We start from the raw sequence: 16,254 nt of genomic DNA on the forward strand, positions 1-16,254 counted from the left end.
CCTGCTGATTAATTTGATTCAAGGATAACGTACAAGGCCCAGAGGAGTATAACTATTCAGATATCAAATGCCTCAGTCAGACTCTGCACGCGTGTGTGTGTGTGTGTGTGTGTGAGAGAGAGAGAGAGAGAGAGAGATTTGAATAATCTCGTCTTAGCAATCTATAATAAAAAATTTAAAACAAACAAAAATAGTGAGAATAATGTTGTCGATGGAAAAATAACCAACTGTAAAAATTAATAATTAACGTCGTTTATTTCCAAGCCAAGTATGAGTGACCTAGGCCCAGAAAAGAGACATACATGCCTTTCTCAGGATGATCACTTTTGTTTTCAAGATTGACAGACAAAATTTAGTGAAGAGATTTTCCATTGGTCTGACCCAAAAAGGCAGAATATGTGGAGGCTGGGGTCTTGTAGGTTATAGGTGGATTCCACAATTCCTAGGCTGGTGATTGGAAGGGAAGATCTGTGTCCTGGGAAGAGATTTACAAAGAAATGCTTAATCTACATCTCAAGGAAAGGAAAGTTCTGTGCCTTGGGAAGAGGTTAGCAAAATAATATACTGTAATCAGTTGAATAGACATCTCAAAGATACTATGCCAGGGACAGGATTTAGGAAGGACTCTATTAAATGGGGGTGGGGGTGGGGGGAAATGGTCTGTTAGTATTTGTGGGCGTGACTCTTCCTAGACTCTCTCTTAAAAAAAAAAAAAGATTTATTTATTTATTCATTCATTCATTCATTCATTTTAATTTGACCAGGGAAAGTCACAGAGAGAGAGAGAGAGGAAAGTGAGAAAGCAAGCCACCAGGTGCAGGACTTGAACCATGGTCGGCCATGTAGGAGTGTCCAGTACCTGAACCACCATGCTACCTGCTGGTCCCCCTAGACTCTCTTGAAAGGACTTTGGAAAAATAGGAAAAAACAGTCAGACTTCTGTCCACAATATAATAAACCTCCTGTACCATCACCCAGCTTTAGCAATTATTAGCTCATGCCCAATCTTGTTTCCCTGGACCATACCACCTCCCACCAGAGCACCCAAATTGACTCCTTATGGGGAAAACAATGGTACTCTTGTCTGGAGCAGCTCTCTGGACAATTCTGGAGAGGTAAAATGACCTTTCCTTCATCTGGAATACAGGCCACGCTTTCCAACCATAAAACCAAAGGTCGGCTTTGTCCTCTGCCTCACTGGTGTCCAAAGTCCAGAGACTCTTCCACTTCAGAATAGGAGATTTTTTTTAGGTTCATTGTGCTCAATTCTAAAGTGGCCAAGAAACTTCTACCCACCTGTTATGGATAACAGTTTTGATCAACTTTTGCTCAGACTGTTAGCCACAGAAGTTCATATGTTGGGGAGATTAGATTGTCTCCTTCTATCGGTAACTCAGGAGAACTCCCTTCCTGGCGCTAAACAAACAGCTGAGTCTTCACCTGGCTGCTGCTACCCAGTTTGCCTCCAAAATTTGAATAAATAAGGGAAAAGATCCATTCTTCATATTGCACACCAAAAAAGGGGCAGAGGTACACAAGTATTAGGAGAACACATGAATTCCTCTTTAACCAGGGAACAAAAAACCTTCTGCAATTATAATTCAAAATCCAAATTGTAATTGAAAAATAAAAGACTGATAAACTGAATAGCATTAAAATAGTTTAATTTTGCATGCAAATAAACACCAAGAGTAAAGATAAACAACAAATTAGGAAAAAAATAGAACAAATTTAATATAAAAGAGTTTCTAAGATCATAAAGTTAAAACACCAAAAAGTATTGGGTTGTTTAAAAAGTCATGAATGATGTGTTTTCCTGTGCAAAAATGCATCATGACTTTTCCAATGACCCAACAGTAGACAAATGGAAAAAAAAAAATACAGTTGTAGAAAAGAGATTCAGATGACACTTAAATATATGAGGAGAAAATGCTGTACCTCACTAAAAGTAAGAAAAATGTATATTTAGAATTATACATTTTTTATCAATCAGATTAACAAAAACCCAAACTACATGCCGGGTTAGAGAAGGTATAGAGAAACAGTTACTCATACCATGCTAGCAGGAGTGCAAAATGATGCACCCCCATAGATAGGAATTTGGCAATATTAGCAACATTGCATTTGTCTTAGAAATATCACTTCTAGAATTATATCCCACAGACACACTGGAAAAATCATCCAAAGATGTGCATATGTGTTTATTCATTACAGCACTAGTTATTACCAAAATACCTGGAAACAACCAAAATGTCCAGTAGAGGTCTAGTTGAATACAATGGGATACATTCACTTGATGAATAGTCTGCAGCTGTTGATGGAATAAGGCTGCCAGCCCTATAGCCCAGTGGTTAAAGGCTGTGCATGGGCAGCCAGATCCCATGCCCAGGGCCTACCGCGGTTTGAATCCCAGCCCCCACAACTTGAAAAATATACTAGGTACATATGTATGCATGCCCAAAATCCTAACAGGAGAGGGAAATGGAGAAAAAAGGATTGTGGAGTGACCATGCCCTATTGGAAGGGGTTTTCTCTCTCTCTCTCTCTCTCTCTCTCTCACACACACACACACACACATACATGCACACACGCATATTATTGTCCCATCAGGCAATAAAAAAAATAATAAAAGGAATAGGAAAAAAGGAATGAGAACAATTTCTACCATTATGGAGCAATCTCTAGGATATACTGTTAAGTGAGAAAAGCATGGTAGAAAAAGATGTACATAGCCTGCTACCATTTATCTAAGTATCAAAGAAGAGGAAGATAATGATGTATGTATATTACATGTATATTTTACATGTGTGTTTATTAAATTTTGCACATATCTGAACACAGGTAGGTATGCATTTGCTTATACTTTGGGAAACAGAAGGATAATCTACTTTGTTTAGTTACCATTGGGGAAAAGAAGAATCAAATTAAGAGAACAAGAATAGAAGCTAGAACTTCTCTGAATATAAGTTTTGGGATAGATTTGACATTGGAACCATATAAATCTTTACATAAATATAAGCCAACATTAAGACAAAATGAAAAAGAAAGTAATTCCTCAAAGTTTAAAGTAAAATAAAACAAATGAAGTTCACTTTGTACTGTGTTGGCAATATACTCACCGAGAGGAACTAATCCAAGTAATTTAAAAAGTTATTTGACTGTACTTCCCTCATGATGATAGATCTTAGTGAGATAGATCCTAAGGACAACAAATAACTTTTTTTAAAAAAGAACCATTTATTTTATTTGTTATTATTATTATTATTATTATTTATTTGATCAGAGAGAGACACAGAGCAAAACAAAGGAAAAGTGAGAAAGCAAGCTGCCTGGTATGGGACTCAAACCATGGGTGACCGTGTGGGAGTTCAGCACCATAACCACTGCACCACCTGCTGGCCCCCAACAAATAACTTTTTAAAATCTTGAGCTGTTTTCAGAAATACTATTAGCAATGATATCAACACTGTTATTCAGAAACATGTCCAGTAAAGCCAATAAGTAATTATGTTAATATTGTTTGGAGTAACATTTTAGGTGGAAGAGAGGAAGTATACAAACACAAAATCAAAAAAAGGTAAATAAAAAACCCTGCAACACTAAACTCAAATTCAAAATATTAGTATGAACTTGAGGCATTTGCTCTAGAATCTTGTTTATAACTCTGCCCACTGAAAAAAGCCTAGAAACAATCACCAACTCTTAAGCAATAGTCAGCTTGTGATTTCCAAAAAAAAAAAAAAAAAGTCATTGGAAAACAGCATTTCAGAGAACCCAGCCTCCTTAGAGAAATTGCTGACTCTAGGTCTGGGCAGGAAATTTACAAGACGTGCCTAGAACATTCATTACACCAGACAGTGAGGCAGTTACCAAAACCTGGGCTGTGTCAAAGCATTCAGAAGTCAACAAGAAGAGGCACTCACTGACAAGAGATGGAAAAATTTGAGAACCAGTAAGAAAAATTACTTTGATGAAAGTAAGCACATCAAATATGTCCATACCTATGAGGTCATAAGTATGCTCAGTGACACACTCATTGATCTCCTTAGGAGAATGCCAAGGAGCCAATTTATTATTCAGAAAACATATAAATAAGGGCAAAAATCAAGGATTTCACCTGTCCTTGCTATATAAATGGTATCTCAGGGTATTTATTTTTAGTGTGTTTCCTCCTTCTGTGAACAAGACACATTGACTGAGACGGAAGGACAGCACCCCCAATAGGGTTCCAGCACACAATTCACCCCCAGCCTCAGTCAGTCCCAGATCATGAGCACGCTCAGGGAGTTCTCTGGGTGCAACCACATAACCTTCCCACTGCTTCACCACCCTCTGGCCCCTAACTATTGGGTTGACGGGAAAGTCATGACCTTCTCAACAACCTAACCAATAGTATTTAAGTTTCTTTTTATGGAATCCTTCCAGCAAATAAATTTAAAAATGATATAATATTACTATTTTTGCAATCTCTACAGAAATCTTGCATCTAAGGAAAGATGACAATCTTGTGAATGGCTACGACATTACAGACAGTGCCTTTTCAGAGAAGGATGCAATACCATTGGTTTGTCTGGAAAGTCATGACGTGTTTTTCTATGCAAAAATGTGTAACAACTTTCCCAACCACCCAATATTCATAAAGGAGTCCCTGTGAAAAAGTGGACTTGAATCAGATTAAACCTCTGATTTTAGAGTCTAGGATTTACAAGAAATGCTGTTCAGAGAAATAGATACAAATGAAATGGTACCTCAGGGTCATAGTCAGCAAAATAAAACATGTGAGAAATTACAGGACAAACGATACTGTTCCTTCCGTATATAAGCTGAAAAGAAAAAAAAGGATGGGGGAGAAGAAACCTATACATGGAAAGAGACCTTAGAGAATGTCTGGACCCTGACTGAAACAACCCAAGTCTTAACAAAAAATGTTTTAAAAGAGCAATGATACATTTAGGGAAATTTCAAATGTCCATTTTTTAGATGTGATAATAGCTATGTGGTTTCCACTTTTATAAAGAGTTCTTATCATTTACATATCCATATGGACATAATATGGATGAAATGGTTTGCTGTCTTTGATTTTTGTCTTTGTCTTATTTTTATCAAAATAATCCATTCGAGCCAACCCATTGACGTGGTGGTTAAGGAGGCTAGACACCACATGGCTGACTGCACAGTCTGAGTCTCAGACCCAGTGGGAAGACATGCTGGATGTATGTGTGCCCAAAATCCTGAGAAGAGAATGGAGAAGGGATTGTAGCACGGCCATTCCCCGGGGTGTTCTCTCTCTCTCTCTCTCTCTCTCTCTCTCTCTCTTTCTCTCTCTCTCCTTTCTCCCTCACTCTTGCTCCTTCTCTCTCTTCCCCTCCCCCCCTTTCTGGCAAGTGCAAGCACCCTCTGGCAAATTAAAAAAAAAAAAAAAAGTCTATGTGGGCTATGAGAGCTGAGTGGGCAGTACCAGGGAGCCACAGACAGATGAGACAAGATTAGGCATTTGCTGGTCATTTAGAAAGCTGGGGGACAGTCGTACATGGGGGCTCGTTAGTTCATTACATTATTCTCTCTGCTTTTATTTGTTTTGAATTTTCTATTAAAATATAGAAGCATAGGGGCCAGCAGGTGGCATGGTGATTAAGAGTGCTGGACTCCCACATGGCTTACTGTGGTTCGAGTCCTGATCTGGCAGTTTGCTTTCTCACTTTCCGTCTCTCTCTCATTCTGTCCCCCTCTGATCAAATTAAAATATATATGTGAATAAATAAAGCTAAATAAAATATTTTTAAATGAATAAAATAAAAATATATAGAAGCATAGAAAATTGTTATGGATACTAAGGACAATGTGGAAAGAAGGTGGGAGATAAGAGAGAGTTAGAGGAAAGAAATCAAGGAGAAAATAGAGAGGCAAGACATTTAAGGGACATAGAAATGGAGGACTGTCTGTTGATGATGACGTGTATGATCTCTTCAGCTGGACTGGTGTGAAGTGTATTCATGTTGGGTAAATTCACTTCACAAGCTGTTGCGATGTATAGTAATTGAATGTATAAAATAAATTAAAATAATAAAATAAAAAGCATTAAAATTAGGAAATTCAAGTCATACGCACATACGTATCCTGGTTTTTCTTACTTTCCAATTCTTATTTTTGAGCAGAGGGTCTGGGTCAGCGTGAGTCAGTGGTGGTTTTCATAAAACAGTTTAGATATTTGCCTCAAGGACAGTAATGAGCTCATTCTAACTGGAAGGCTGCTGAGATGAGACCGTTCAGCACCATGTGCTGAGTCCTCTTGCTTCACATTCTGCGTCTGCCCTTCTTACAGAAAATTTCAGTGAAGACTCCTGAATTAAAAGGTAGAGGAGAGACCAACAGTTGGCATAACGGTTATGTCACTGGACTCCCATATAGTTGGTCACGGTTCAAGTCCTAAACCTGGTGGCTTGAACTCATGCCTAGCGCACGTGCATGTGTGCCCAAGATTCCGAAAGGAGAATGGAGGAGAAGGGATTGCGGTGTGGCCATCCTCCTGGAGGGCGATTTCTCACTTTCTGTCTCTCTGTCTCTCTCTGTCTTTCTGGCGAGCATACGCACCCTAAAGCAAAAACCGCTCCAAAAAAATAAATAAATAAAAAGAAGGTAGAGGAAGGTCCAAGTACTAAGCTTTGAGTAATGAGATGTGAGAGCAGTTCCACCTGACCAGCACGTGAGCAGTGTAAACCCACTCACCTGAGCTGAGATCCAGGGCCGCGTCGCAGGCGAGCGAAACAGAGATAGCACTTGCAGATACAGAAGCTGATGACCTGGGAGGGAAACAAGGAGTTGAGGGAAGGGGACAGATTGCCCACTGGACCAAGCTTCAGGAATTTGCAGGAGTTGTGGAGGTGTCTGTGGCCTTTCACAACATACTTTGAGGTTAGAGAGAATATTGTCTAAATCCCTAAATCACTATTGACTAGGGAAATCTGAGTTGATAATGGCAATTATATTGGGAAAATTCATGACGTATTTTTCTGTTTTTCTATGCAAAAATGTGTTTTGACTTTTCCAACAATCAAATAGTAACTGTCATTTGTGAATTATTCAAACCATGTACTAAATGTTTTATAAATAATCACCTTATTGAAACTTTTGGGGGTATTTTTGCAATAGAGCAGGTGTGTTTGCTGGAGAGACAGAAAGCAAGAAATCATCTCGGGGGGTGGGGTGGGGTGGGGGTGGGTAGCATATCGCAATCCATTCTCTTCCATTCTCCTCTTGGGATTTTGGGCATGCATGTACATGCACCCAGAGCCTGCACCCAGAGTGAGTTTCAAGCCGCCTGGTCCAGGACTCCAACCAAAGTCAGTCATGTGGGAGTCCAACGCCTTAACCACTATGCCACCTGCTGACCCTGCCTCATCGAATCTTTACAACTCTCCCCCTACCCATCATGACATAGGTATTACCATCACAATTTGACAGATAAAAAGAAGGTTCAGAAAGTTTGAGTAACTTGCTCAGGATAACACAGTTTTATGTGATGTGGTATGTCTCTAACCAAGGGCAGTATGTCTCTAAAACCCTTTCTCCAGTGTCTGGGTTTGGGCAGTCAGTCCATGGGGCAGTACTTGGTGGACACCAATATTTGATGTCACTGCAAGGGTCATACACAGCATTGCATAGGTAAAAATTATTTTTTTTTATTATTATTATTATTATTATTATTATTATAAATAACATTTAATCGCTATACATCATTTGTCTTGTAAAGAGAATTTACCCAACGTGAAATACACCTCAGACCAATTCAGTGGATAATACTATACACGGCATCATCAACAGGTAGTAAATCAATTCTGTGTCCCACAAAGTCTTACCTTTCTATTTTTTCTCCCTGATTTCCTTCCAAAAACCTCTCCTGCCCTTCTTCCACACGTCTCCAGTGTCTTAGTTAAAAATTCTAACCTTTGAAATAAAGGGACAGAACCATCCTGAACTCAGGCAGTGAGTTCTAGAGACAGACCATGCCTTGGTCTTTGATCTAGGCAGCAAATCCAGGACAAAAGTAATTAGAGAGCCTGGAGACCTCCCTGAGTGCACTGGGCACAAATATGCCCATGATCTAGGGCTGGCTAACGCTGAGGGCGGGTTGCAGATCAGGACCCCATTAGGGGGTGCTCTCCGTGTGTCTCTATCTCTCTATCAGGGGAGAAATAAGTAAAATTTTTATTTAAAAAAGAAAAAGGAGGAAGTATATTTCTCAGCTCCATTTTCCTAGTACCTTATATCACTTCTAAATATATCATGAATTATGTTTTAGACCAATGCAGACTCTTGCCCCTGGGGCAAGTAATGCAATAAAAGCTAACTTATTTAGCATCCTATTGATTTAGCAGTGATACAATACAGTGAGAATTGATGACTACAAACACGACCCAAAGGCAGCAAGATATTCGAAAGAGGTTATGACTCATCATTGAAACACAATTATATTCCATAAAGGCAGATCGTTAAATGTATCTTACTGAGTTAAATTTATCTAACTATTCAGCCATATATGGTTATGTGAATCTATGGAACCAAAATATTTGATTGCCCAGAATAACACATTCCCTAACTATGTTGGCTCTTCTGCCATTTGTTCTAAATACGACTACCTGTGTCATACATATTTACTCTGCCATTTGAAAATCATGGAGGAGGGACCAGCAAATGGCGTAGCGGTACGTTGCTGGACTCCCACATAGTAAACCATGATTCGAGTCCCAGACCCGGTGGCTTGAAACTCACACTGGGCACATGTGTGTGCCCAAGATCCTGGTAGGAGAATGGAGGCAAAGGGATTGCAGTATGGCCATCCCCGCCAAGGGGGTGATTTTTCACTTTCCCTCTTCTGTCTCTCTCTCTTTCCAGCAAACATACATGACCTAAGGCAAAAACCTCTACAAAGGAAAAAAAAAAAAAAGGAAAATCCATGGAGAAGATAGATTTATAACTGAACTGGAAAAAATACAGGAGAAACTTATCTGGAGATAGATCTGGAGATAGAGTCCTTTTCTAACATGGGCCATTGGGAAAGTCATGACACATTTTTGCATAGAAAAATCCATCATGAGGGACCAGCAGGTGGTATGGTAGTTAAGGGTCTGGACACTCCCATATAGCCAACCACAGTTCGAGTCCTAGAACTGGTGGCTTGCTTTCTCACTTTCCCTTTCTCTCTTTCTATGTCTCTCTCTGGTCAAATTTAAAAATAAATGAATGGATAAATAAATAAATAATTTTAAAAAGAAAAATAAATCATGATTTTCCTGATGACCTACTAGATCATTTCTAGAGAGACATTAAGCACTACAACTTGGGAGCCTGCTAGGATGCCCAGTACCTTTGGTGAGACCAACAGCACCTTCTATTACAGTTAAGACATGGGATCAGCAGGTGGCATGGTGGTTAAGGTGCTGGACTCCCACATGGCTGACCACAGTTCAAGTCTCAAACCTGAAGGTTTGCTTTCTCTCTCTCTCTCTCTCTCTCTCTCTCTCTCTCTTTCTCTCATGTCTCTCTCTGGTCAAGTTAAAAAATAGTAATAGTAATAATAAAGAAAATTAAATAAATAATTATTTACCAAGAAAAAGATATAATGTACAAGGACTAGCAGATGGCATAATGGTTACATCTCTGGACTCCCACATAGTCAACCATGATTCCGGTCCCAGACCCAGTGGCTTAAAACTCACACTAGGCACATGTGTGCATGCCTGCCCAAAATCCAGAGAGGAGACTGGAGGAGAAGGATTGCGGCATGGCTGTCCTCCCTGGGGGGGAATTTCTCACTTTCTGTCTTGCTATCTCTCTCTGTCTTTCCAGTGAGCTTGCATGCCCTATAGCAAAAATATCTCTAAAAAAAAAAAAAATACATAATGTACTTAGAGTACCTGCACATGCCCCATAACTGGGAAGGGCTCCTAAGCGACAACTATCATTCTCATTGTCATCTATAACTACCAAATCATGATACTTCCCTTGTAGGCACTTATTAACCTAGCTTGGTGGAAACTGACTTCTGTTGTCTTCTATCTTCAAAAGAGGAGTGAGTACATGTCTCCAGTCTTCATCTGACTTAAGATTCACAGGAACAGGGGCTGGCAGGTGATGTAATGGTTAAGGCATTGGACTCCCCACATCCAACTGCAGTTTGAGTCCCAAACTTGGTGGCTTGAAAATCACTCCGGGTGCATGTGAGTGGCCAAAATCCCAGAAGACAAATGGAGGAGAAGGGAGTGCAGCATGGTCATTCTTCATAAGGGGTGATTTCTCACTTTCCCTCTCACTGTCTCTGTCTCTCTTCAGTGAGCGCATATGCCCTATGGCAAAAATCTTTAAAAGAGAAAAATCACCTAAGCATAGCAGTCTAATAATCACACTATTGGTCCCCCATTTTTTACTTTTAATTTATCCCAAATAAGCAAATAAATGAAAAGTAGATATGAGACAAAAAAGCTATTTCACAAAAAGCAAAATCTTTGTGAAAAAAAAGCTATGAGCCTGGTTGTCAAATGAAGTCCCTCAGCCTAGAGAAGGCAGTAGAGAATGCCAGTCCTTTCCATCCCTGTAAATGTCAGAGTTCTCCAGGGAAACAGAACCAGTAAAATGTGCATCTATATTGAGATTTATTTTAGGAATTGGCTCATGAGTTTATGGGGCCTGGCAAGTCCACAATCTATGGCGGCAGGCCGGAGATCCAAGAAGAGCCTACACTGCAGTCCAGAGGCGTCTACTGCAGAGCTCCTTCATGCTAGGGGATGTCAGCCTTTCATTGCATTCAGGTCTTCAACTGATTGGATGACGTCCACCACATTAGGAAGGGTAATCTACTTTACTCGTAGCCCCATGATTAAAATGTTAAACTCATGCAAAAACACCTTCACAGAAACATCCAGAATGTTTTGAGTACATTCCTAGACACTATGAACCAACCGACTTGACACATAAAATAACCATCATGGTCTCTCTCTCTCTCTCCCTTTCTCTCTCTCTCTCTCGCTCTCTCTCACACACACACACACACACACACACACACACACATACACATGTGTGTGCGCACACACATATACTTGAGCAAGGTTCACCACAATGTGAGGAGGAAGCACTGAGGTGCTAATGCCTAGCACCAAGGCTATCATGGGACCCTCCAAGGAGGTCATATGCCTGATAAGAGGAACACTGAGCATCATTGTATCAATTTCAAGGTAGGCTCTTATGTCTTCTTTCATTTTGTTTGTTTGTTAGAGAGACTTTTGCTATAGGGTGCTTGCACTCACTGGAGAAACAGAGACAGACAGAAAAGGAGAAATCACTCCTGGCAGGGGAATGGACATGCCGCAATCCCTTTTCTTCCATTCTCTTCTTGAGATTTTGGGCACACATACACATGCACACACACCCAGTGTGAGTTTCAAGCCACCAGGTCCAGGACTTGAACTGGAGTCTACTACGTTGGAGTACAGTGATGTAATCATTGCACCACCTGCAGGCCCCTTATTTCTTCCTTTGTAATGAGAAAAATAATCAACTGATTCTGGAAACAGGCATTATTTATCTAAGATGTATTTTTAAAACATGTGTGGTAAATATTGTCATAGCCCCATCTCACAGATGAGTAGATATTTTTTGTTGTTGTTACCTGAATTGCTCCAGCATCCATTAGCTAATAGATGGAAGAATCTAAATCTGAATACAGGCTTGGAATATTCATTATGATTTCTCTTCATGCTGCCCCAAAGATAAGGGAAAGCAAAAGACTAGGAAATGTAACTAAGACCCCTGTGATAGTGACTGTGTACTAGGACACATTGCCTGAGGATTTCATCTCTTATTGGAGGACTTGTGAAAGAGGCAGATACATGCTCAAGCCTGTGGAATTAGAAACCTCCCTTCTAGAGAGACTTGGGCACATTTTCGGTAGCATGACTTGCCCACATTTCCCAATCCACCACACCCTCTTGACAACCGTCACTTGGAGATTCTTACTGAGGCCCTGTTACAACACCCACGTGGGCCATCCACTGGGTCTCTATCCCCTCCAGCCCAAGCTCAGGTTCATGGTTGCTTGCAGTTTGTGGCAGAGCCATGCTGGTGAGCTGCTGAGACGCAAATGGCTAGCAGCAAGGCTACTCTTGAATCTCTAGTGGCCCCATGCACCCCACCCCATGGGCTTCCCTGGGAAAACCATGTCATTGGCTCATGCTCAGAACTGCCCTTGTTCATAGCAGGATGTCCAGAGTGTAGGAACATTAAGAAGGTGATTGTTATAAAAGCACCTGTATAGCCAACTAGTGATATGGTAGTTAATGCAGCTGGATTCCACATGGCTGACTGCACGTTCAAGTGTCAAACACACTGGATTGAAAAACATGCCAGGTACATGTGCATAAATGCCCAAAATCTCAAGAGGAAAATGGAGGAGAAGAGATGCAGCGTGGTCATTTCCCCTTGGGAATTCTTTTTTGATTTCTCTCACTTTCTTCATCTCTTCCCAGGAAGTACATATGCCCTGTAGCAAAAATAAAGGAAAAAAAAAAAAAAGAAGTGCCTCAGATATTTGTCTTTAAAGTTTGTTTGGATTTGGCCTGAGAGAGTGGTGGTCTTTCTCCTTCTTTCTCTCTTCATCTTCCCTGCCCCCAGCTTTGTGCATCAGATGACAAAAAGAATCCTACTCTTGCTCTAGTTCACTGTCTGATCCAGGAGGGCCAGAGGTCCAGGAAGTGGGGAAAGCTGACTGCATGGCAGAGCCATGAACATTCAAGGTGTAGACATGATTGGAAATCCTACCAGTTGATAAGGCATGCAACCCAACCCCAGGACAAGCAGACCCTGCCATGGCCATCTTCTTGTGAGAGTGACTCAGCAGGACCTGTCTTTCTTCTATAATAACTCTTGCTGGCAACAGTCGCCCAGTGCACTTTTGCCAAAGCTCTGAAAATCAAAACTAAGCTGGAAAACAATGAGAGTCAGTCTAAGCCAAGGCAGCCACGTGCAAGCACAGATTACAGTTGCCAAGAGGTAATCGTGAGCAGTGCAATACAAAGACAATGATCAGAAATCAGGAAAGTAGTTGCTTTAATTCAAAAATTGTATTTCTAGCAATAAGGCAATATCCGTGATAGGATTTGTGGACAGAAGATCCTATACCATGAAGAAGAAAATAACATATGAACTCATCCAGATCCCAAAACAGTGCTGTTTGTGAGGTACATACTATTATTGCTACTATTTTCTAGAATAAGAAAACTCGGGCCCAGGGTGCTTAAGCAAACTCACACAAAGTAGGTAGCTTAACTACTAAAGTGGTTCTACCAAGATTTGAACCCAGGAAGTCTGAGTCCTAAGTCTAAAAATTCAACCACTGAATTTTACTGCTTTTTTCTTTTTTTGGAGAGGCTTTTGCTATAGGACACGTGCGCTCGCCAGACAGACAGAGAGAAACAGAGAGATAGAAAGTGAGAAATCACCCCTCAGGAGGGATGGCCACGCGCAATCCCTTCTCCATTCTCCTCTTGGGATCTTGGGCACGCACGCACACGCACCCTGCGTGAGTTTTAAGCCACCGGGTCCAGGACTCGAACTGCGGTCGACTACGTGGGAGTCCAGCAGCATAGCCATTACGCTAACTGCTGGTCCCTGCATTTTAGTTGCATCATATTTTTGTGTATTTATGAGACATTATCAAACCCATTAAAATGGGTCAGTCTTTATTCTTCCATCTTATTTTGAATAATAGTATCACATGTGTTGGTTTAAAATAGAGGCCCTACCCTAATAAAACTGTGTATTTTCTAAATGTTTTATCATTTAGATTCTTCCACTAATTAAGAGGGTGTCCATGCCTTTTCTCCATAATTTTCCAAATGTGCAACTTTTCCTGTGGCAGCCAATTTAAATCCAAGGAGATCACATACTAGACTCAGAATCTAGTGCTCGTTCTTTTATACTTACGGTTTCTTAGATCGCATTCAGTTTTAGCTTCTTTCAAGATTACTACCATTTAATTAGAAATCCAAACCTTGCATTAAAGACTAATTTATTTTCACATCTCAACTAATGAGATGAAAAAAAGAACTGAAGTGGAATTTCCTGATTTTCCCTTTTGGAGAGTTTTTTTAAATTATTATTTGTTTTTGTTCTGTTTTTAAACTCAGGGTCTTTGTCATGATTCTCCCGCCTTGGCCTCCCCAACTGCTGGGACTACCATGCTCAGCTTTTAGGGCAGGTTGCAAATCAAACCCAGGCCTCCCTGTGGCCTCAGCCTGCTGACAATCAGTCAGTTCCAAGGTTGAGCCAAGATTTTCTTTTTCTTTTCCTTTTCCTTTTTCTTTTTCTTTTTTTGGTTTTGCCATAGTGTGCATGCACTTGCTGGAGAGAAGCACAGAAGAAGAGACAGTGAGAAGAAAAGTGAGAAATCACCCCAAGAGGGATGGCCATGTCATAATCCCTTCTCCTCCATCCTCCTGTTGAAATTTTGGTGTGAATGCACACATGTCCAGCATGAATTTCACATCACCAACCACAGGCAGCCTTGTGGGAGTCCAGAGCCTTAACTTCAACACCATCTGCTGGCCCCAAGATTTTCTTTATTTAAATTCAGGGGTCTTTCTAAAATCATGCTTAGATATAACCTCAACCTGCATCTGCAGCTAGGTGAGCAACCTGTTCCAAGGTGAATAGAAATTTTATAGGGTTTTCTAAAAATGTCATTCCAATGCCTTAAACAGTCCTCATGGTGTTCCAGGTAGTTCTGTGAACTTGACCCTTGCTGTGACATCATAATACCTCTAAACCTCAGTTTTCTAATGACAAAATGGACTCAACAATACCTATTTCCAGAAGTTGCGAGGTATCATCAAAGTGGTAAAGATGAAAACCTAGCATGAAATGATGCAAGGATGGACACAAGTTATAACTCTTGTGATCCCCCAGGCCTGAGTTCTGCCAAAAACGGTCAGATGACTTAGATATGCCTAATTCTTCTAGATTCCGTTTCCTGTATGTGTATCCAGATGCCAAACATCCTGTTAATGCTAACTCTCTATGAGTCTAAGATGCCCCCAGTCTCCTGCTCTCAGTATGCTGCTGACATCCCCCTGGGCTGGTCCATCACAATCATCCCAGGCTCCTGCCAGCAGATTTTTACATCCTTGCTCCCATCTGCTGAATCCTGGACAGCTGAACTGAACTAAATGTGCCAGTTACACACAACTCGAGTAATTGCACAAGTGTGAGGCTGCCTCTATAAAAATGAATACTGGACTGAAGAAGATTCAACTTGGAAAAGAAAGAAGATACCCAGGTTTGCCAGAGAATTTTCTTAATGCTGTTATTAACCTAGAGTTGGCAGAGCTCAGGGCTCCCCCAAGCAATGAAGCACCTCTCTTCTGCATTCTTCCAATGCTAGCATTCCAGTTTAAGAGCACCACCTCCTCTCTCTCTGTCCATTGTCATCATGTTTGCTTTGTCATCATGCTTGCATTGAATAAAAGAAGAGAACTGAGAGTGACCTTGGTAAACAATGGCATACTAATTGAATAAAACAACATATACTAGCTACTGTCTATTGAAAACTCACTGTGTATCTAAGTACAACATTTAGACAGTCCATCCTTACAATAATCCTATGGTGAAGGAAACTATTTATGAAGCAGGAATTTTAATTATTCTCATTTTACAGATGAGGAAACTGAAGCAGAGAGAGATGAAGAGGTCTGTCTTCAGAGCCCATTCTCATCACCACATTATATTGCCCATGGCAACAGTAGCAACAATGATGATTGTTTCTATTTATTGAGTACCAGCAATGCACTACACTTTACCATTGTAATAGGAAGGAAGAAAGTGCTCATTTAAAGAAAATCAAGAACAAAAGAAATTCATCTCAGTTTTTTACATGGTGCTTTTATTTATCCCAGCTGTTTTCAACCATAAGTATATATTAGAACTTGTAGGGATTCTTTTATTTAAAAAAAAAAAAAAAAAAAAAAAAAAGAACAGTATCCAAAATCTACCCAGACCTGGCTGTGGAATGTGGGCTCTGGTAATTTTTTAAAACATTGCAGGGGATTCTGATGGCCAAGCGGGTTGAGAACCATTGATTTACTTGAATCAAACACACTTAAGACCATTTTCAGTTGTGAAACTGGTCGGAAAGGAAAAAATTACCAATAAAGAAAAATAAATATTGTACATAATAAAGTTACAAGAATTTGAAGTTATCTTCAAACA

General features: G+C 40.3%; 1 protein-coding gene across 1 annotated transcript in view; it reads right to left on the reverse strand.

Moving 5' to 3' along the window:
- The window catches only part of LOC102472354 (zinc finger CCHC-type and RNA-binding motif-containing protein 1-like), a 21,478-nt gene that overhangs the window by 3,819 nt on the left and 1,405 nt on the right, over nt 1–16,254 (reverse strand). Inside the window, exons 3-5 of the mRNA XM_027765484.1 lie at nt 14,853–14,964; nt 6,727–6,800; nt 3,871–4,044 (exon numbers count right to left, since the gene is read on the reverse strand). Coding sequence (XP_027621285.1) covers nt 3,871–4,044; nt 6,727–6,800; nt 14,853–14,964 — 360 coding nt within the window. The remainder of the gene's footprint in view (nt 1–3,870; nt 4,045–6,726; nt 6,801–14,852; nt 14,965–16,254) is intronic.

This window comes from Tupaia chinensis, unplaced genomic scaffold, assembly GCF_000334495.1.
Source record: "Tupaia chinensis unplaced genomic scaffold, TupChi_1.0 Scaffold138407_1, whole genome shotgun sequence".
Classification (NCBI taxonomy): domain Eukaryota; kingdom Metazoa; phylum Chordata; class Mammalia; order Scandentia; family Tupaiidae; genus Tupaia; species Tupaia belangeri.